This window comes from Platalea leucorodia, assembly GCF_965183815.1.
Source record: "Platalea leucorodia genome assembly, chromosome: 2".
Taxonomy (NCBI): Eukaryota; Metazoa; Chordata; class Aves; order Pelecaniformes; family Threskiornithidae; genus Platalea; species Platalea leucorodia.
This window is the reverse complement of record NC_138824.1, coordinates 1,874,502-1,897,946: the sequence shown is the minus strand read 5'-3', so window position 1 is coordinate 1,897,946 and position 23,445 is coordinate 1,874,502. Positions and strand designations below refer to the sequence as shown.

Here is a 23,445-nt window from a genome sequence, read left to right as displayed (position 1 = left end):
AACTGAGAGGACCAGTTCACCTGCAGTTCTGCCTACACAAGGTGTTCATGCTCTGCTGCTATCCTTCCTCAGGACTCGCGCATACAACCTCCAGCAGCCGGAGGCTGGTTGCTGGTGGAAGAATCAGACCACACGCACCATATTTCTAAAGGAAGAGTCTTCAGCTGCTGTCAAAGCCCTGGAAAAGCTACTAATGTGAATTTTTCAAGGAGGATAAAACGCTATATTTAAGCCTTAGCCACACTGCGAAGTAACATGTGCGCAGATGAGGTTGAATGTCTCTTACCATCAAGGTTCTGAAAGAAAAGGCAAGATATACTAAAAGCAACACGTACGGCAAGATGCGCAAGGGCCTGTTTTGCTATGGGAAGGACATCTCATCACTCGAGCGCTTTCAATGCAATCACATTTATTGTGGGTTTATACAATACCATAAGCTTATGCAGCACTGCACAATTTGCTTCTGCAAATAGCTTGATGGCTGACTTTCTTAATTAAGAATCTGAGCTCATTTTAAACCACAGGCTTGCTTCCACAGAGGAGTGATTTCATTTCAGGAACTAGAACTGCACCAGGCTAAGAAACAAGTATCATTTGTGGATTACTATTGAAGGTAACCTTCTTTTTAAACGAGTAATATTAAGAATATCGAGCTAGCTATTAACTGGCAACATCTGGCAATTTATATTTTATCTTTCTGTCTTGTGACATCAAAAACGGAAGGGGTTAAGCATGGTCCCCTTCTCCAAATTCCCACCATTATGCATCTCTCAAACCATCCGTATCATCTCTTTCTTGAAAGAGGATGACACTATAGCACCTTCTGCCGCTTGTAAAATGGCACTCATGAGCCCTCCACAGATGAACCAAATGGTGATTTCCCATCTCCCCAAACAGAGAAGGGAGCCGTCTCCGCAGCACTTGTCAGTCTGGAAGCAGCTGGCAGAGGAAGGCTCAGTCTGTACTTCCAAGTGATCTCAGAACTGTGGGCTGCACAATTACAGCAGATGCTGATCCTCATGCCTACTGTACATAGAGAAGCGCAACAAAAACGTTACTCACTGTTCGATCCTCCAAATACATGGTTTTCGATAAGAAGTCAATGCCAATTGTTGCCTGTAAAAAAATGAGAAAACCAACACCTCTTAAATAAAACGTCAGAACAACTGTAGCGATTTTCAGGGGAGCGAGCATTATTGCCGCATCAGAATCAGCACCTGCAGTGCATCTGCAAGAAAAATATGCTGGCTTTCTTACCTTCGAGATACAGCTCTACCTATAAGTAAGATTCAAAAAGCAGTTTCCTTAATATCCGTAACCAGAACAACATCTTAAAGTACAAAAGGTTGTTAACTTCAGTTTATGCATATTGACAGTTTAATCCATACAGTCACACGGGTATCAGCAAGGATTTTTATGCATACGACCTATGTTAGTGTCCATCAGCTGAGCCAGGATATCTGGGCACACTGTATTCTTCCTGACTGCCAAATATCTTCATGTATCTTAACTTTAAACCTTTTTCCTGAAGGCTAAGGTGGACATCTTCACACCTGCTGCAACACAAGAGCGCACGCACACGGCCCCCAACAATTCCTAAAGCTCAGTTAATACTAAAGCTCACTGCAGCATAACTGCATCCAAATTTCTAGACGCTAGTGGGAGCTTCGCGTAGAACATCCTTAGATGTGTTGAAGGGAAAGAGCAAAGCGCTCCTAAGCGCTGCCAAGAGCTGCTTCTGAAATACAAGATTTTCACCCCATTTTTCAAGGCCGCAGTGAGGGTGAACGCAAGCTCTATGAGTTCGTTTGCAGCAGGGGTGCAACCGAGCTGACCTGTTGGGGCTGTAAGGCTGCCCTGTCTCCGCTCAGCAACATCAATAGAGCCTGGGAGATGTTCCAAACAAATTGGATTTAAAAAAAGAAAAAAATAAAGCCCAACAGATGAGAGGGAAGTCTCTCAGCTAGGGCAGAGAGGCTTGATACAACCTCCTCCCACACTGAAGCAGGTATTTCTAACGGAGAGTCTATTTTACTGTATATGCACCACAATGTTAGACTGCTATTATGCCCTCACTATATATCCCCATAATTAATTCCTTGTATTCTGCCAGATATTTCACGTGGTAGGAATAAAGAAGAGAGCCAGCCAGCCTGCTTGTGAGCATTACATGAAAACCAGCTGCAAATGAATAAAAAAAGAAAGCAGAACTGAACAATCCAAACTGAATTTCCATTTGCAACTAAATATAACACTTCAGAAACCAAACTTTCCTGGCTGGATCAGGACAGCGGATTTGGAGTACCAGAGATGCATACGGGAAAAATAAATACTGGTGGGTCCCAAGACAGCTACCCAGTGATTTTCACCGGTTATCAAGAACTGTGACATTACCAGTTCAGAAAGATGATACTGAAACTGTGAGGCGGGTATGAGAAGCCTCAAAAGGCTAATGCAACAACATCCTCCCCTTCTGCTTTTGTTTTCTATTGTTTTGGTAAAGGGTATTGCTCAAAAGATTGCCTCAAAGATGCTTCTATTTTTCCCTTGTGTCTATTGGATTTTGCTTTACAGAAGAAAAGCTACAAAATGCCTAAGATCTTACACCACATATACAAGTCAGGATCCCACTCTGGCTGACAAACGGCTGGAGACTCAGATTTTCTCTGCTCTCAGTAGGAGCTGGAACATCAGCTGCAAAGCCCGAAACCTGCCTCAGCCTGTACTTGATGCCATCCCTCCCACGCAGCCGCACGGCAGCAAGAGCTCTGAAGCTCACTCCCTGCCGTAAGAAATCGCTGTGTGCCTGCTGGAAACGCAAGTGCCATGCAGAAATGCACGGGGTTAGTGAGATTCCTGCACTCGAACACTCACGGCATGGGAAATGCAACAGAAAGGTCAAGCACAAAACTTACTTTAGATCTGGGCGATGAAAATATTTGTGCTAATCACGTTGAGAAGAACATATGGCAGGTCTGATACTTTCAAGCTGTGAAATGGCTCTTGACCTAAGGCCCCACAAGCTTTAAGAATTACACGGAATAACTCACAGCTCAACGTATTTGTCCACCTGTACTGTTCTGACCACATCCCGACGATACAGAGAAGCAGCAGATGTCAAGGAGAGGATTCGGGCACTCTAGATCCCAGGCTTTTACTAAAATAGGTAACCTACAAAGAGGCATTTTGTCACAATTCTGACAGAAGGAGCAAAAAAAGCTTGGTGCATCTTTACAGACCAGTTGTTAAGAAGAGCTGTGCAATGTATGAGCAGAGAAGTCTGCTTACTGATGGGGACATGAAACTAAGCTAATTACCGTAATGAAGGTGGAGGCAGGTTTAACCCGCTTGTGAAATGCTGTGCATTGCGTGGTACGAGCAGGAACTAGGCGCGCTCTGAACGTGATGCGAGGTACTGTAAGTGCCAATTGCAAGTTTAAAGAAGAGAAGCAGAACAACAAAAGCTCGAGAGGGCCACACTACGGATGGGGCCGCGTACAAGAACGCTTTTTAATCCACCCGTCCTTACAACGCTACTGTCTAATAAGGACCTGTTCTTACCCCATGCTATAGACTATCCTTGCTGACACAGATTTACCCAAGACTATGGAAGGAAGCCTGAGGCCAACCAAGAACCTGAATTATCTTTCAAGTCACAGGCCGGCGTTTCAACTCAACACTGTCCTCCCTCTCCCCTCCTCCCAGAGGCTGAAGCTAAAGGGAAGCGTGGCCCGTAATTCTCCTCTTGCATAACACGCACAGAATCATCACGTTTGCCAGCGTTGGTCTTTCATTATACGTGACATGAGGTGGCACAGAAGAAGGAAAATCTTTCCCAGCATGTCCATGGAGAGGAGTCGCTCCTGGTAAAAGATACAGCACCAATGGCAGGATTTTATTTCAGGTGTTTGGGTTTCCTTGACACAGTACAGTGAGTTCCCGTTTGATTCACAAATGCCGCTTTCATGAACGCAGCTTATTAATGAGCTACGGGGGCAACAGCTGAATTCCTCTTATCTAGCAGCAAGCAAAAGAAAACTAATGCACAGCACGGATTTTATTAAACAGCAGCTTGCTATTTTTACCAACCGAACACAAAAAACCGTGTTCAAATGATAGGTTGTGGCAGCTTTCAGAAAACATGCATTCAAAATTTATCAGAAATGTCCAGAACGAGCAAATCGCCCATCAGCTAACCTACAGCTACAGCTAACCACGTACCCGGTTTGATATGCGTTATCATTCAAGTACTTGGCTTTGAGAGGTCTCTATACGATCCTGGGCATCGAGAGATTTATATTCTGGTTTGACACTAACATGTGCTGTGATTTTGGCCAAATTACTGGAGCTTTTATGACTCATTCTTTCTTCCAGCTGTAGCAAAATAGGACATATCACCCTACCTCAGTCATGACTTCAGTAAAATAGAGGTCTTTGGATGAATGACACTAGACCAAGGACATTAACACCCAAACCAGGCATGCATCGGTGATAGCTAAATTGAAGCTATCTTGTAAGCTATTAAGATTTCTTACTGTTTTAAGTCCCACTCATTCATTTTGCAATCATTTAGTATATTCTGTCAGACCAGCTTCCCATGGAGACAACTATATTATCATAAAGCACAGAGGGTCAAACCTCTTCAAGAAAAGTAGGACGCAAGCTCCGTAGAGAAAAGGAGCAGACCTGAAAGAAAAATACTGTGGGAAAAAAACAGATTAAATAAAAGAACTGCATTCACATGTCCATGTAATTACAGTGGGTAGAATTTGAAAGGATGTTTGCTCCCTTGGGAGCAGTGATGTGTACTCTAGCCCTCCTACACCATAGAAGCTTTGCTTCTCCCGTAGTTAAGTGAGAACTTACATCTCATTCTACCCAACTTGCCTAGCAGCAGCAATGAGGAATTACTGAAGAGGCAGGAAGGAAATCATTAAGGGGTAAAGAGATTTAACGAGATACTTGGATAGACACTAAGTAACAGAAGAGTCACAGCGTTTTTCTTATTTTTTTTTCCCATTACCTCCTCCTCCCACCCCCCTAAAAAACCCTTCACATTCATCAGGGAACAGATTTTTCTCAGCTTAGTGCATTCAGAACGTCACCAACTGTAACCAAGTCATGAAACATGTTCTGCTTGGAGAAGACACTTTATGAAACTGAAGTACTTTTATAGCTTGCCACCTTTTCGAGCTCATCCTAAGTTCTAGGAGTGGGCAACAACGATTGCTCTCCTAGAATTTAGGAAAGTTAGCTTGCATCAGCTTGAACTGATTTGTCACCAAACATGAAGTAGCGAGGGGGCTGCAGGACCGACTGGAATAAAAGACAACCACTGCTTCAGCCCTGGCCTTGCCAAACCCAATATTGTTTAAATAAGTAAGCATAAATAAGCAGTCGCAGGATGGGGACGTGCACAACAACCAGTTTTGTGGTCTTTGTTCCAGCAGGCAGCATAAAATAGCGTCCTAAAGCACACCCAGCCCTACAATCCACTGCTTTCCGCTCCGCAAGTCCTTGTTCACCCCGCTGCAGAGCCTCTCACAGCTCAGCTTGCTTCTTTTTTAAGAGAGCCGGGTGCCTGTTACATTTTCCCTGCAGAGGCATTAGATCTGTGATGGTCTGGTAGCAAACGGTGAAAAAAAAAAGAAAAAACTGGTAGACTTAACAACTGCTATTACTTGGGTATACCCAAGAAGCCTGTCCTTTCGAACCGCAACTTATCCTGCTGCAAGCAGCAGATAAGCTACTCGAGCAGAATCCAACACTGAAATGCCATTCTGAAAGGTTATTAAAATACAAAGCTTAAAGATTTTACAGTTAAGAATTTGGTCAGCGTACCAACTCTTATCCACTGCAATCACATGGATTCTTCCTGCAACAGCAGACACGGCAAGAGAGGGGCCTTACAGAAGACAATAATATGAATTAATTTACCTGGTAGGTGTTGTCAAAGCTGTCATACATGAACCTGGTGATCAAGGAAGTCTTCCCCACTAGAAGGAGAAAAAAAAACAACACAGATTCAAGGAACAATTTCAGTGCAAGTTTTAAACAAATGATTTAAAAGTGGTTTCAGGAGGGGTTTTACTTTGAGCCCAATAGATTCATGCTGTGCAATTAAAGTTCCTACAACCAAAAGAGCAGTTACTTGACGTTACAATTGCAAAGTCACTAGTAGGTACATTTTTTCTGAAAAAGGTTGGCTCCTGTGTCATTCCTGAGCATCAGTTTTACTCTTAAATAGTCATGATCGGAGACAAAAATTGAAATAATTTGATCACTCCAGTTTCTGCCAAGTCATTCAGAAATTTTAGTTCAACTAAATGAAGAAATGTAATAGGTCTGACAACCCCTACAACAGATTATTATAAACAAGACAGCTCTTCTCGCTCATAAAACAAGGTAGCTACATCGCTTTAAAGTACATCTCGCTGCGCATCTCCTCCATGTCACACTCTCCGTATTTGTCACACAAATGGCAGTCCCGGCTGTAGCACCACGGCAGCATAAGACAAGATTGAAGAGCATCGGTGTTGAGAGGCTTGTTTACCATCTGCCCGCAATGCCTGCAGTCCTTATCACTCCATTAACTTCACCCTTCCTTTGACAACATACTCACTATACCTTTTTGTACAAGCGGGTTCGTATGCGGTTAAAAATGCCATTATCCACCCCGGCGACGGCTGCAGCTCGTGAGCGGTACGTTTGCTTGGCTGTTCAGCGTCCGTCAGTCGGCACTGCCATCGGAAGGGGTCACTGCAGCACGTGCAGCCACACCTGACACGGAGACACAGGCGAAGCCTTTTTCCCCGCAGCCATTTGTGATGCTGCTGCTCCTCTGTAACTGCGACTCAGCTTGGCCAGGTTAAATCACAAACTACGTCCAACTATGTCAAGATCCTCATTTCGTAACCGAGATCGACACAAACTGTGTGTACCGTAGCATTCCAGCCAGGTATCATATATTATATGATATTATTATAGGTATTATAATCTCATTTTCCTTAAAAGACAAGTAATATGAGGTTCATTTTAAAACAATCATTGTCACAACGCAGTTTCTACTCCTGTAAGATATGGCTGAGCTGGGACAAAGCCTAACCCGTACCCAACGGACAACTCTTTCCTTCTCCATGCCACTTTTACCTGGAGGGGACCAGCAAGATACGCAGGAACCGTAACATCTCAACCTGCCTCATTTCAATATGTTTAAACACTCTTTAATTGTAGGCAAATTATTTCGGAAATAACTGAAGTTACTCAAGAATATATCACCTCCCGTTGGTTTCTTCTAACCTCCTTGGCAGCTGGAATTTGCCACCTCCCACTGGCAGGGGAGAAGAGCTGTAGGACTTACGTTAGCCATCAAACATTGCAGGCACAGATAAAAGGCAGTTAGATGCGCACAAGCCAAAGCTTGTGTTCTTCAAATAAGCTTCCAGAGATGTTCGTTCTCTCCGAGGGTGACCTTCAAGAGAGTAGGGGAATTTAAGCCAAGATTTTGGGGGTGTGGGTGGGATTTTGGGTTTGGCTTTTTTTTTTTAAATCTTAGCATAAAACTTCCAACAAAATCTCCAGTATCATACTCAAGCAGCATTTTAATCCATCTGCAAACTCCAGCTAACGCTACAGAAGCGCTAAACTAACAGGAATCCAGTAGACAGCCTTCGAGAAAAAGATTTTCCCAAGTCAAAACCTGAACTCCTGTGTGATTTTTTAACATATTCTGCTCCATAGGCATAAGCAGGTTTCCCACAGAGCTAAAAAGCTGCCTTCGCAAAGGTAGAGCAAACATTCCCTTTGGTGAGCAGGTTTTCGGAAGCAACGGGCAGGATTCCCGAATCCCTTATTCAAATTTGTCCCAACGGATGCGCTGAACACCAGCACGAGCCGGTGCAGGACAAACAGCCACGGGCTGCGAGAGGAGAAGGGTTTCGCTCCAGACCCAGCGACAGAGATGAGCAAATCCAATACCTTCCCACTGCGGCGCACGCTATAAATCCCAGTAACGGGTTTGCAGCACGACAAGCAAGCTGGCTTTTCCTCACGTGGCCACTGGTGCAAACAGTCAAATTGAATTCTTTAGAGGTGCAAGGGGATGTAATCAAACTCATGAAATCATTTGCTTTGCTAAGTCACAACCCCTGAAGAACCCTGAAATCTTCTGGCAAATCAATTCCCCTTTGCACTACATCTTGGAGGGAGTCTGCTGAGAAACTATAAAATCTGAAAAGATTTTCTGTTTCATATTCCTGGAGCTTCCCTACCCTACCTTCATGCATTTCACAAAAAGAGGGGAAAAATAAGGTGCCGCTTGGCTTGTTTAAATTTAAATATCTGCTTCGACCAACATTTGGATAGAGTGTCTTAGTGCACTTCAGTTCCAAGACATTTCTTCTCCAAACAGACCAAGGTTTGCTTTACATAGTATGTCAACAGGCACCAGATCAAGTTAATATTAATACCAACTGCTTACAGTTTTAATTCCACTGTAACTACTGAAGCTTCACCATTTCTCCTTTAAAAAAAAAAACTTGCTTTAAAAATCCTGGCAGAAGTGAAAGCCCACAATTCCCACTGTATCTATAATTAAAGGGAAAAGTCAGTGCATCTTCTCTTCAGAAATTCACATGTTTAGATTATATAAACAGACACCTTGTCCAGAGGGTTACAGGCTTTAAATATTCCCTCTTTAAAAGAGCCACTCCTAATACTTAACACCATCTCACCTCTCCCCAGCCTCCCCACACACGCCGCCCTGCCTGCCGACGGCAGAACGATCCCCAGCCCTACAAAAAATAGCCGATGAATCACCTTCGGATTCATATACCATCTGTTGCGCGCTAAGGCGATGTGGATGCATATGCCGGTTCTCCTGCGGAAGCCGTGCTGCTATACGCCCTGTTTCCGAGAGCTCGACTAGAGAATGAAAACACACAGGAATTAATCTATTGTCAATTAATGTTGATCGCATGTCTCCCACACAGAGGCAAAGCACAGGCTCCTGGGCCAGTCGGAGCTAAAGCGTCGTCACACGTGATTTTGTGAGTACACCGAGTACTTAAACGTGCTAACTGTATTTACGACGGACCTAACACAACAGTTACAAACTAAATTCCCAGTAAGGATAATCCCTTGCGATGGGAGACCCCACGGTGCAGCTATGAGATGATCTTTTTCCCCTCCCTTGGCACAGCAACAAGCAAGGGCCACCGAGCCACAGGTCACCATTTGCTTTTGGAGCTGAGTCCCTGGGCTCTCGGATGAGTTTTATTTTGACATCAGTTTTTATTCAGAACGTCCCAACGGAGCGTTAAGCCCCCGTGCATGGCTTTAAAAAGAAATAAATGTAACAATAATAAGTAATATTGCCAAAAAAAGGACCAGTTTATTGACTGAGGATCTGCGGGAGAGTTTGAATCCCACTCTGTTACGTATTTTCACTTGCTTTGCATTCTGTCTTGCTGGCTGTATGTTTATCGAATTCACAGAAGCCATTCATTTGGGAGTGATTGCAAGCAAGTTGGGGACAGAATGCAAAATAATCTTGAAAAACGCAGAAGTGACCTCAAGAGGAAAACGAAGCTCAGCAGGGAGAAGTAGCACAAGGTAATGCACGCAGGCAAGAACGACTGGCTGCTTAAATACAGACTGCAAACAACTGGGTAAGCAAGCCGGGGGTTATAACCAAAGGAAGCAGGTAAGACAGTCAAGACTTGTTTCATTAAGCATTTTTTTTTTAATCTACTGGGTTAATTTAGTCTCTTGGAAAAATTTCAACACACAAATATGTCCAGGGCAGCATTAGTCAGCGATGCAGTGGCATACAACATCCTTTAGGCCAAAATATTTCTGGTATGCTGCTGGGACCAAAAAAAAAAAAAAAAACAAACCCAAAAAGTTAACATTATCCTTGGAGGAATAACGGTGGGGGAGGAAAAGCTGTGAATGGGGTTTTACTGCAGTGCACAGCTTTGGCTGGAGCAGCGAGGGGGATTCTGCTGGACAGACTGACAGCAAGTGAGGAAAAACCTGAAAAAATTCAGGAGCTGAGAAGGAGCTTTTTGGTGGGAGAAAAAGGCGGCTTGCGTAGTTTTACCAGAACAACTGAAAGGTGACAGACAGCAGAGATGTAAGTTAGTGATAAGGAAAGGTGGTCTCCAGCCTCTTTTCCTTCTGTAGATCAAGATCTAACCGCTGAAAGCCAAGTCCAAACAAAGCCCTCCCAGAAAAGGCATGCGATTTTAAACACGAGGGGAATTAAACTCTGAAATAACCTATTCAGCTGGGCAGCGGATTCTCCTCCGTTCCTTGGCACGCAGAGTTGTCAGATGTTATTCCAGTGTAGGAATTTACATGCAAGGCATCTGAGAATTTTTCTGAAGCAGAGGGAAGCTAAGAAAATAAGTGATTAACCAAAGAAACCATTTGTTCCAACACTGCACCTCAACATCAATTTTGGAAACTCTTCTGTCGTTAAGTGGCTGAACAACAGTAGCAGCATGGGTTTCATTAGATGAGTTTTCTGCTCCTTCAAGCTTTTGATCCAACAAAAAGTCCACATTAACCAGCTCCTAATCACCCAGCTGCGGCTCAGACACCATTGCTTAAGCGCACAGATTAGCAATGTACACTCCTGGATGGGAAGGCAACCAGCTCCAACGGGAATTTTTAAGCTTGTATCTGCCTTGCTCAGATGGTTTTCTTCAGCTCTGGAAGAACGTGGACCTAGAGATCACTGAACTAGCTACTCACCAGCTGCAACTGTACTCACCTCCTAACCATCAAGCCTGACCAGCACGCGTTAATGCACACTGCAGGGCCTGCGTGGTGCCTTTTTCTGGGAGGCTGGGGAAGAGCAGAGAGAGAAGGGGGTTGCTGTACAAGGCAGTAAGTGGAAGCATTCATCCACGTTAATTCTGATAAGCTGCAATGTTTCAATACGTCACGGGACAGAAAGAAGTAGGCTGTTCTGATATAGAAAAATAGGAAACTCCTAAAAGGAAAGGTTCAGCACAGAAACCAGGAGATGCCCAAATACTAACGTCCTCCTAAATCAGCAACTGAATCAGTGGCAGCAAACAGCCACATATCCAAGACACAGAACTGAGCGAAAAGACGGGAACTTGTGAAATTCCTATCAGCAAAACTGCCGTTAACTATGAGGGCCCAAATTCAAAGCCTTCAACAGCTAATTGAGTCAACCTGATCGATACTCTTTGTCTGGAAGCCTTGAGCCACTGCCTAGCACTTATTTCAGAAAGAGCATTCATCTGCGAGATGAAATCAATACGCTAATCTCATAGTTCCAGCAACTTTGATCTGACAGCAGCGACTGGAGAGATTTCAAGGTCATTCATCCAATTCTTGAAGCCTGCCTCATCCCGCTTCTGGGGCCTTGCGTGCTGGAGATTTGTATGTCCAACGTCAACCACCACTAATGACATTGATTAACGGTGGGTACGGAGGACTCCTCCGCGCCAACGCGTGCAGAATACGTGCTACCGGCTACCGCTGGCAGCACTGCAAGCAGCACTCCATGCTGCCTGCTGTAATGAGTCACTGGGGAGACTCTCACAAGAGCCAGGGATGGAAGAGACCCATTAGATAATACAAATCATCTCCCTGCCAGCGCGGGATTAGAAGGTCATTTGTCGCCAGGCAGAGTCTGCAAAGGGCTCAGGCAACACTCAAGAGCGACCGACGAAGGAGAAGTAATTGGGACTGTGCCACTTGTACTGTATGATGTACGAGAAGGGGAGCAGGCCTTACCTCCCCATTTCATTTTCTTAGGCACATGCGTGTCTCTCTTACATGAGAGATTCACATCTCGTTCAAGGATTCTTCCAGAAAAGTCACACCTAAATCTCCGAGTTCAAGCTAGTTATTGTTTAGCACTTTCAAAGCATCAGCAATAAAAAAAATGAACCAAGAAACATCTGGCGACCAACGATAGGACTCGAGGGAAGGGCAGGAAGATGTGCCGGGGAGGGCTAGGGTGGCCATTAGGAAAAGGTTCTTCACCCAGAGGGTGGTGGAGCGCTGGAACTGGCTCCCCCGGGAGGTGGTCACGGCACCGAGCCTGACAGCATTCAAGAAGCATTTGGACAACGCCCTCAGACGTACGGTGTGATTTTGGGGTTGTCCTATGCAGGGACAGGAGTTGGACTCGACGATCCTTGTGGGTCCCTTCCAACTCCGGTCATTCTAAGATTCTACTATCTGCAAAGCAAAATAATCTTAAAAATTCATTATAAAGCTAAAAAATTCCACTTAATCAAGTCTGCCTCTGAGAACTGGAAGAGGTCAACAGAGATCCGACTTGCTAAAAGCCTAAGTTAAAGAGAGGAAGACGAAGAAAGCCTTCTCATCACACGTACAGATAAATCACAGTGTAATCCTAAAATTTCACTTGCCCTGGTCAAGACTCCTTTAAGATTCGGTTGAAGGATAAATCCCAGTGACACTATAACTTTCTTTCACAGATAAGCTCACCTCAAAATCTTCACGGGAAGTATTTCCTTTACTAGACACACCATAACACAGCTAATCCAGCAATACCTGAGGTGCTGACGAGAAACAGTATTTCTTATCGAGAAGTCAAACTCCGTTCTGCCCTCAAGTCTCAAAACAGACGACCCGATACCACTCGAGGAGTCCTGCTGAAAGCTACAGCTCCAAGATCTTCCGACTACCGGCCTCACATCAAGTTTCATGCTCAGATTTGCCGGTACTTGAGACCCAACGCTTGCAAGAGTTGCTGAAATTCAAAAGATTTAATGCTGAGGATCAGAGAACTTGTTAGCCCAGATCTGGAAAAAACAACCCAAGGCAACAAGAGGAAAAAGCATTGCTAAGAACAATATACTGAATTATGAATGCATGAAAACCATTTTTAGATTTTTATGTAAAAAGAAGCCCCAAAAGGAGGATGCTTATAGCTGACTTAAAATGATCTGTGTGAGCCAGTAATCAAGAAGAGTATTTTTAGGTATGTCAGTCTGAGCTCTTAAAACAGAAATGCTCTATTAAAGTGATGAAAGCAGCTTCTTTTAAAAAAAAAAAAAAACCCTCCTCTGCTCTTCGCTGTCAAGCTATGGCAATTTCACCCGCTTCCCCCAAAGCAAGAACCAAAACTCATTCATTATCCCGAAGACACCGACAGAGCCAGCAGACTGCATTCATCTAACAAATCCTCAGGAAGATTCAGTTGATCCGTGGTCGCGGCTGAGGAGCTCCGAGGACGGCATCACGTCTAGTCACAGAGAGCAGAGGTAGAAGGCAGAGTTGATGTGGTCTCGCCTCCTTGCTCTAATTAAAGAATTTTTTTACCCTGAAGTTTTTTTCTTTCCCCCCATTGATTCCACTTCTGCTCTACTGTCAAACCTCTTTTATTCTGCCCTTTCTTTCCTGATGCGAGACACCGGATGAGATCAGACGAAAGGACCATCTGAGCCAATTCTCTGCATCCCAAAGTCCCCAATAAATGGAAAAAAAAAATCCAGGGGAAAAAAAAAAATCAGAAGAAAGCCTACAAAGAATAAACCTTCTTGAAATACATCTGCGCCGTGCCCCCCCCCAGTAGGTTTGTTTGCAACTAAAATTATGGTGTCTGGTAAAAGTTATTTTTAATTAAAAAAAAAAGTACGGCTATAGATATTTTAATTAGAGCAAAGGGCGATATTAAATGCACATTTATCAGACATTTTCCAAGCATGTTTTGGCTACGCAGGATAAAGCTGGCTGGAGGATGCCCTCCCAGCCTGGCTGCTGAAACGGAACGGCTGCCCCCATTGATTCCAGGAAATAAGAACATTTTGTACTGTTAACACTACAAAAATTGTGCAAGTCGCTTTCGCGCTACTTCAGCAGTTCTTGCATTATACCAAAGCAGCAATGGCTTCTTTATGTACAAACAAAATGGTTCGAATAGCCTCTTTTAAGATAATTTATTCCCACCCTAGTTAAAGATCTAGGTTATAAATTATACTCTTGTCCTTTTAAACAGATTTGCTTCTTTAAGAAAGAATTTAAGATTCTCTTTCGGAAGTTAATGTAAAATATCCAGAGAGTTAAAGGGAAATAAACAAGACCCAGAAAAACAAGGAACAGTTTTTACTTTGTTTCAAATAATTTTAGTAATTAAAGAAATGTTGCATCATTTTCTACTTTAAATATATTTTATTTCATTCATCCCAGAGGACAGAGGCAACTCACCCTGATTTTAATTGATTATATTTTTCATATTCATTCAAAACAGAACAAACAATGGACTTGCAGCCTCGATCAAACACACGAAGATCAGCAAAGGAAACCAAAATACCTACGGTCAATCTATCAACTTCAGATCAAGTTAACCATAGGGAGCCCTGAGCAAGGAGCAGAATAGAAAGTCCATTTAATACATTTCCAGCAGTTTTGTCACTTCTGTTTTAGTTACAACTTCTTTGACACAGGAAAGTTGCAGCTACATTGCTCTACACAGGAACTATGGGCCAGTGAAGATCTGCAGATAACTTGCTGATGCAAAACATCAGCATTTATGTATTTCTTTGGCGGTTCAGTAAACATTTTGGTCCATCATAAGCATACTTCTAAAACACAAAAAAAATAAGTCGTAGTCCTTCAACACCTGAAAAGCAGGTTCTGCAGGCTGCAGACGACTGAAGTCCACAAACCCCCGCGCTCGGAGTCCTCCGCGCACAGCCAACGGTAGGCAGCGGCACGGGAAACCAACTGTTGCTTTGCGAACAACGGAGCGTCACGCAGTGAAAAACAGCGGCAAGGATGCTGCTGGCAGCCGCCAGCAGTTCGTACGTGGTTGTGGGGGAAAGGAGGACAGACAACAGGGCAACCAATTCTGAAAGGGTTTTTTGGCAGTTGATTTGTGTAGGTTTTATGGCATCCTACCTCGAAAAGTAATTCTAGAAAGGCAGATGCAATCAATAACAATGTCAAACAACTGTAGTTGGCCTTTTTAGGCCAACGAATCCCTGCCAAACCTTAATTTCTTTTCAGGTCACCACCCACAACAAAGCTTTTTTTTTTTTCTCCTTTAATTAAAAGCACTATTGAAAACTGTTTGATATAGTCCTGGATCAATTACTTTGACCTCAGGGATTGCTGGTAGTCTATAGCTATCAATTTGAGAATCATTGGCTTGTACCCACAACGCAGAGTAGGTAAGTCAGCCTCCTGCTCCTGGGGTACACATCTCCCACCTCGCATGTTGCTAGCACAGCTGTATCAGTCCGCACATCTGTAAAACACACCGCGATGTTTATATCATGCAATAATTCCAGGGATGTGCGCTATGCTTATCAAAATCAGCAGTGACAAGGCTGCAAAAAGGCATGAAACCAGCACCATGATGTCTACAAGGCAGGAGGTCTATGGCAATAGGTTCCTTTTGATTCAAATTCCGAGGAAGCAGGAGCCTAAGGAATGACTGTCCCCTTAGAGCGTCATTTCATACAAAATAGTATCTCATTCAGTAGCCGCTTACAACTGGAGGTGAGGAAAGAAGAAAGCTCAAGCTGCCATCAACGACACCCTGCTCTGACACCTCCTCTCTTCCTTTTCCTCCCCAAATAAAAACAGAGCGAGCGATTACGACAGTAAAACACAGGCAAACACATGCTAAAATTCACTAGCGTAAGGTCCATCCAGATTTTCTCTAACTCTACCACCTCTTCCTTCCCCATCTTTGAAAAGATGCACCCTCCTTCCCAGCTGAAGGTCTCACCCTTACGCGTTTTTCACATCTGCCCTTGTTGGCTCCAGCACTGGCAGAGACATTTCCATCGTACTCGGTTGTGACAGCTTGCACGGACCGGGCATTATTCCTTAAAGGAAGTTTTAAGACAGATGAATCCGCAGGAATTCCCAGCGGAGGTTTCCCACAGTCCCAATTTCATCCCTGTTGCAGCCTGTCCAGCCTTAGTGAACTACAGGGAAAGGTGTGCTTTGCATTTTCCTATTTTCTGTTTACATTTGTTAGTCACCAATTGACAAAACAGTAAGAAATAACTGACCACAGCCATCACCATAGTTTTTCAAAGACTATTTATATTAGAAGCAATTAAAATTAGTAACTCTACAGAAATTGATCAAGTGGATAATACAAGAGACTTTCGGAAGCCTGAGGTAATCCTGAAGCATATCAACAATTTTTTTTTTTCCATCCCAGGCTATAGTATTGGACATTACGTAGAATCTCAACATCTTTAGTAACCTTGAAGTCCCACATTCACAGTGTGGGATAATATCAGCGCCCAATCCTCTGGCTCAGGGTAGGAGGTGCTGCTCATCTACTAGCTCCTCTTCAGGTAAGATGCTGGGACGAAGGCTGATCCTCTTAAAAAAAAAAATCACTTTTTTTTTTTTTTTTAAAAAAACACACATTTTAACACCTTCCCAGACGAACAGTAATAGCATTGCCCCGGTTAAGGAAACCGAGAGCAAGGGCTCTACACAAAACGGTGATGAATTTAATGAGATACAGCATCCGACCAACAAACCAGTGAAATGACCAAGACAGCAACTGGTCTCAGAAGCACCCACCCTCTCCCCTCCCCTCTACACAGAGCCCCGAGTATTTTAAAGTACTGAAAGATACCAAACAGAAGTTACCTATTTTCTCATTGTAAATTTGATTTTCTTAGTCCTTACAAAGATTCTATTCAAACTGAACTTTTCAAGGCAAGCTGAGATGGTTTTATTACAGCTGAGCATCTGCTTCAGGTGCAAAGACAAGTTTTACTCATCGTTACAATTAAGTAAGAAACAGCCTGGCCAGAGTGTTTGCTGCTGAGGAAATTTCCACTTGCATTTGACCCTCTAACAATCAAGTGCCTTGAACTTCGGTCAACTCTGCAATGGAAGAATTTCTGAGCAAAATATTTTAAAACCTCAGTATCTCAGCAGTTCCCAGCAACTTCACAAACCAGAAACTCTGACATCAGCCTTTTAGCTCACTAGACAGCCTTCAGCACTCCAGTGTTAAAAAAAGCCTGCATTTAACAAACTAGAACAGACCATAAGCTCGGTATACAAGCCTAAATGGATGGTAGGAAGCGTGCATGAATATTTATGACTGTCTGGTGCAGAACAGCAGGAAGGGAAGCAACAGAGTCGAGTGAACTCGCATGATATAACAAGGAATGACACCTACCTAGCAGATGAGCACACATAAAGCTATTATGTGAATGGCTGATATCATCTGCAGCTTATTCTCGCACGCTACAGTAACGGGGACACAAAGAAGCAAGTCCATTTTCACAGTAGCACCATTTTAAACACGAAGTATATGAAAAAGAGATGCAACCACCCTGCATTTGACACGCCTTGCTGTTCACTCCGTGTTTTTCCTTTCGGAGACAGAGGGCATAATATGATTTTCCTAAAGGATTCTAAACAGTTACGGCAAAAATATCTACTGCATGTAATTTTGTTATAGCCCCAGGAAATCAGTGAAATTTGCAGCTCCTTACGTCTCAGTAAAACGTCTTCAGTAGACCCCACTAAAGCTATTTACCACTCAGGAGGCAAAGATTCAACTCTTCTCCCTGGCCATAGCCAAAGATTAATTTTTTAATGGCTTGCAATAGAAATTGATAAACACACATTTCGAGCGACGCCCAAAATTATGCAAGTTTCACACCCATTTGAGCCCTTGCTGGAAGACATGCCCTTGCTACTGAGAAGCAAATGGGAAATATAATTTTGTCACAACCCAGATGTCATCAGAGCAAAGGGGGTTTAGTTCCAGTCAATCTCTCCAGGCAATAACCCACACAAACAAGAGTTTTCATGCCTGCTGCCTGGCCGACTGCTCTTCCCTGTCACCTATTTCCATAATTTACAAAAAGGGACCAATTACTCCCTTATCTACAACAACCAGTAATCAAATGATTAACACTTCAGTAACTGCCTTATAAAAAAAAGATGACTATGAAAATACATGTTAGTCTGAAAAGCTCATTAATTTTCATTCAGTCTTTTCTTTGAGTACCTCAGCAGAGCATGTACCCAGCGCTGTTTTCCTCCCAGGAGCGACGAGGCCCTGCTTGTGCCACAATACTTCACCCAAGACAGAAGGAAATTGAGGTTGATGTGTTTTTCTGACCTAGAAAGTATTTTTTCCCAGGGTCTTGCTAACATCCAAGCCCAGCAAGGCCTGTAACATTTGAACACTGGTGTTACACCAAAGCAGGAGCTTAAGCAACATCAGTTCTTCCAACCCGGCTTCTTATATTCCTGCTCAGGAAACCACCAGCTCTGGTTCAACAAGCTCAGACTTCAACTGGAAAGGATCCTGTCTCAACAGCAAAACATGATCTTTGACAGCCAGGTTGTCCCTGACAATATATATTTAATTTTTGGCCCAATGAATAGGAACAAGATTCTTAGTCACTAGTTAAAGCCCTGCAGATAGCGGATTATTTATGCTGCCCCACGGCCACTTGCTTTAGGTCCTTAGAATCATCAAGGTTGGAAAGGACCTCTGAGATCACCGAGTCCAACCTTCATTCAGAGGGATTAGGACTGAAGCGAAGACTGGTGGAACCGAGGACTGAAAAGCTGCCCTGGCTACAGCGACCGTCTTCCAGGAGGAATCTGCAATAGATTCTGGCACAAGTATTAAATTTTCGGGAGTACCATGCTCCGTGAGTAAACTGTCCTTCCAGTTCAGTCTGCCACAAGACTACTGTGAATATATTCAAGGCAATCTGAGAGGTTCTGCATCTGCATTAACAGAAGTATTAGTTTGTGTCAAGTTTCTGCTCCAGATTTCTTTTTTTTTTTTTTTTTTTTTTTTTACTCTTTGATATTACTATAGGAGATACACAGGAAACATCAGCCCTGTGAAACTACAGTCCCAATCTTGTTTTTAAGTAAAAGTCAATACAATCCAATGCAGAGAAACTTTGCAGAACTTCAGGATTTATTCTCTCTCTCCAAAAGAGAGGGAGGAGAAGCTTTCCAAAACGTAGCAGTCCAAGATTGGTTCATGTCTTAAATTTGAAGTTCTCAGCCTTACTTTTGATTAGCTAAACATCTGGATATAGGCACACACTGGGGATTAAACCTAGCTGAACACCATTAATAGTTTAGTCTCTATAGCAAGGAATGCACGGCTAGTCAGTGAAAGCTATTAAATGACTGCTCTCTTTCCCCTTAAATGAAAAAGTTTTCATTTTATTCCTATTCTTGCACTATAAATTTCCCCAGGCTAATTCCCATTGTACACTATTTCAGTTTTCTGCACATATTTGGCAGAAGAGTTATCACAGAACGGTTTGGACTGGATGGGACCTTTAAAGATCATCTTGTCCACGCCCCCGCCATGGGCAGGGAGACCTTGCACTAGGTGTTGGTTAGCACCAACTTTGTTGTTTTTCATTTTAAAAATCTCAGGTTAGGCTTCCCTTCCCTGAGGGAACCTGCTCTTAACGCTGAGAAAAAAAGCTCAGAGCGGAACTAAAAACTATCATTTCTGCCACTCAAAAAGACGCGAGCAGACACACCGACAAGTAGAAAAGCCCCTTGATCCTCTGGGAGAGGTCTTATGGTCACATCTCGCTAGAAGACTCCTCCTCCCACTTTGAGAGCTGAGCTGGCTCACTGGTACATTTTACCAGTTTAGCATCTCCAGATTGCTCAAATTTTCACCCCACCCTTTTAAAGAAGCATATGTTCAAGTGTTTTGTGTCCTGACCTAGGCCCTGCTGATCAAGATCATCTACTGGTACCTCTGGAAGACTTTTGGGGAAGTGTGGGCCAGGAAAGGTGTGTAAAATACTCTCCTTGCAAGTCGCTGTCGAGCCTCTCTCTTGACTTTGGGCTGCAGTGGGGGGACACAGGCCCTGGGAAATGCTTGTGCACAGACCCGTCTCTGCAACAGGGAGGGAGCAGACAATGCTCAGCCAACACCAAACACTCAAGAGAACAGCCTCAGTGTCACAAGGCAGAGCCCAACATATTAAAAGCACAATAAAAAACTAACAACAGCCTCCCTACAGGGCAGGGAAGAACCTGCCTAGCTCTCCTGAAGACGAAACGCCGGTCCTTCTGGCACCAGGGTCCTTTTGTGCAACACCTGCCAGAACATCCTCATTATGCTCTTCACTAATTGCTTTCAAGCAGCACACTCCAAACCTTGCTTCAGCTAGCCTCGGCATCCATGACGCCGCAGCTCCTGAAAAACTGCCTGTGCTACCCAATATAATCACATGATGCACTCTGAAGTAACGTTAAGCCTATGTTAAACCTCACATACGCATTCCCGAGGGACAGAAAATGGACAAGAAATTGCCTCTAACAACCAGAGTAACGATTCTCCCCAAGGATCCTACCTTTTATGCAACCATTCCACCAAGATCCAAATGCCGCACTAGGAAAAAAAAAAAAAAGTTTTACAGCTGACAGCTAGATGTTGAAGGACAACTGGATAAAAGCCTGCTGTGCCACTGATCTAAGTATTCAGCGCCATATGGATGTATTTTATGCTGTCTCTAGGCGTTTTAAGACCAGCAAGAGAAGCAAAGAGTTGTCACTTGTATTTAAAGTTTGGCAGTAGCTAAAGGGAAAAGGAAGAGGCAGAAAAAGGTATTTTCTATGACCAGTCTTTTTTTTAAGCCAGAATTAGCCTGTTTGCTTTCTTTAGACATGTCAGAATCCTATTTTCTTTAGTACCACCCTTTTTTTCTTGAGGGAGGTGCAAGTTAGTTTTACCTGGAGTTTGGTACCTCTATTTATCAGTAATAAACTAAGCCACATATTGAGCCTGATCATTAACGGCCTGCAGCAGGCCAGGGCAGAAGGCACAGCCCAGACACGTAAAGCTGGACAAGGCTCCCCTTTGTATTTCTGTATATGAAAGGTTCACACAAATCAATAAAGACTTGTGGGGACTAATCACAACTTTCACGACACACTCTGTACTCTTTTCCACTAAGTAAATCCTAATAAGCACTGGCACAGTTGATAAAAGTAGAACAATACGACTGATTATTAATGCATGGGCAAGATTTCCCCTGGGATACACACCAAGCCTTGTGACAGCGACAAAAATACACGGTGATAAATAGCTTCATTAACTCTTGTGGGTTTTGTCAGTAATTAGCTTTACTTTTCCTCCCAAAATGGGAAATATATAAAAGAGCACAATGCAAAAAATCTTGTTTTGTTAGCTCAGTCATGGTCATGACGAAATGAAACAGTGAACGTGGGTCAGTCCTCTAGTTCCAGCTCATAACCACTCAGTTTACAGACTTTGCAGCTGTGATTGTTTTTAAACAATTAAGTTGCACATTGCAAAGTTTTCATCTAAAAGCTGAGTTTTTTCCACCACATTCACTAACCTGTAGAAAAGAATAAACAAGAGTCAGCCCTTCACTACTGAACAGGAAGAAGCAAGTCTATTATAGAAAGCAAAATATGGTAGTTTGATTACTCGGTCAAGATAGTAAAATTAAAAAAAAGCATGGAAATGTTACCTCGTAAGCACAGCTATAAAAATTCATTTTAAAATATAGGCCTCGTGTTCTGAAGATGAAGCCACTTGTCTAGTTTTCTGCAGCGGAGTTCCAAGTCAACCACATAACATAACCAGTGCTGTTTTCACAGTTTAAAAGATTTCTAAAACCAACACAGAGCCACAATTAAGTGTCACAAGAGGAGGACCTTCAGGCAACTTCGGTTTTCCTCATCTGGTGTAACACCAAGCATCTGGGAAGTTACACAACGCCACTTTATGAAACGTACTTCCAGTTTTCTGTTAGCGAGAACATCTGTTCTCTTTCACATTTAGAGCTTTGAATCTTCCATCATCCTGTAATGGGCCAAATATTCTGCTGTCTCCCGAGCCAAGCATGCTGTCCCTCACAGGTCGAGAAGATGGAATTTGAATTGAGTTTTGAAGAAGCAGAATCCTGCCCATTTCTGAATGACGGACACCCTTTAAGCTGGTGTGGAAGCCAGAAACTGTCTTCTGCTGTCTATAGCAGACCAAGCTAGGAGCTTTTACTTGCGGGAAGAGAGTCTTATAATCTTGTCAAGACCTGTAACAAAACTGGTAAGATGGTATGAACAAAATATGCATGTAGATGCGTGCAACAACAGGCAACAGCAGAAGAAGGATTAACGGAATTCCACATGCTAATTGCTACACAGTGTGGTAAATGTGGTTTCATTCAAATGACCAGATAGCAAGAAGAGGAAGAATAAACCTAAGATAAGGTAACAAGAAGATCAAGAACTGGAGCCATAAGTCCCCAGATAAGGAAAACAAAAGAACAAGGAGACTGTGGAATTTTGCCCAAGTCACAAGAGGGATGAGACAAAAATACCTAGAAGAAAGGTCCTAGTTTCAGCTCCTAAGAGTCCACAAGTGTCGCGTCAGAAAATCAAGAAGAACCCAACAGACGTGATGAGGACTCAACTGTGTCCTGTGTCACATTAAGCAACTCTGGCCAAGCACTTGGGCGCACATCTTGATCCTTTTGAGGACCGGGATGAGAGCGCATGCAAGTAAAATCCACGCAAGAGTGACTGTGTGCGAAATCCGTTCAACTGGAAACCGACTCCTTTCACTTCCATGAGGGCCTGCGCTGAGTTTTGATGCACTATTTGGTTTTTTTTAACGCTATGGCTCTCAAGAATGGATTCTGCAAATGGGTTTCTATTCCTGACTTTAAGCCCTGGTTGACAACACTAGAAGCAGCAGCAAGCTACAGCGCTGCCTTGCATACACAGTCACCACAATTTTTGTTAAAAGAAGCCCCCATATTTCAAGAGCATGTGTAGAACTCCCGAGTATGAGCATATTAACCCTTCACATATGTCTAAAAGGAAAATATTCACTTTTTGACAACACTCATTTTAAGTATTTTGAAAAAAATAACCCAAAGAGTAACTATTCTTGCCCACAGCAGAGAGAAGGGGCAGTTGTCATGCAGGCGAGTTTAAAACCAGAGCACAGGAAGGATGAACGATATGCTCACGTTTGCTATGCAAGATATCCAGGAAAACAGGGGAAAAAGGTATTAAGTTTAGTTAATTGACTAAAGGTACTTCCAGGTCACCTTTACATTTCAAAGACTGCTGCACAGTCTCTTCTTATTATTTGCCAGGAATGAAAAAACCCCAACATTTACAATCTTGTGAGGATATTTTACACCACAGCCTGAAGATTTAGCTTTCCTTCTCGTCTTACATAGTAAAGCTTTTTAAAACAAGTTTCCAATTAGGCTTAAAATATTCGCCAAAGGACTTTATTATTTTAACAGCTAAGGAAATGCCTCAGAAGTAAGGCTCCTCGAGCCTCAGCATAAATATTGATCACACAAAGCAGCACCTCTACGAAACTCTAAGAGCACTTGGAAATACCGTAAAACGTGTCCGAAGGATCTCCTGATCAAGTCTGGACGACCACGAAGC

The 23,445-nt window shown here is 43.2% G+C and overlaps 1 protein-coding gene across 7 annotated transcripts in view; it reads right to left on the bottom strand.

Annotated features, from left to right (window-relative positions):
• Nucleotides 1–23,445, bottom strand: part of RAB6A (RAB6A, member RAS oncogene family) — a gene marked incomplete at its 3' end in the record, with an annotated part of 61,769 nt that overhangs the window by 17,656 nt on the left and 20,668 nt on the right. For 4 of the 7 annotated variants that reach the window (XM_082337925.1, XM_082337920.1, XM_082337921.1 and 1 more), the window contains exons 2-3: nt 5,938–5,996; nt 1,063–1,116 (exon numbers count right to left, since the gene is read on the bottom strand). In XM_082337925.1, the coding sequence (XP_082194051.1) occupies nt 1,063–1,116; nt 5,938–5,996 (113 nt within the window). Of the gene's footprint in view, nt 1–1,062; nt 1,117–5,937; nt 5,997–6,627; nt 6,647–10,777; nt 10,797–21,503; nt 21,525–23,445 lie in introns of those variants that run through there. The other 3 variants (XM_082337922.1, XM_082337923.1, XM_082337924.1) reach the window with 3 other exon arrangements.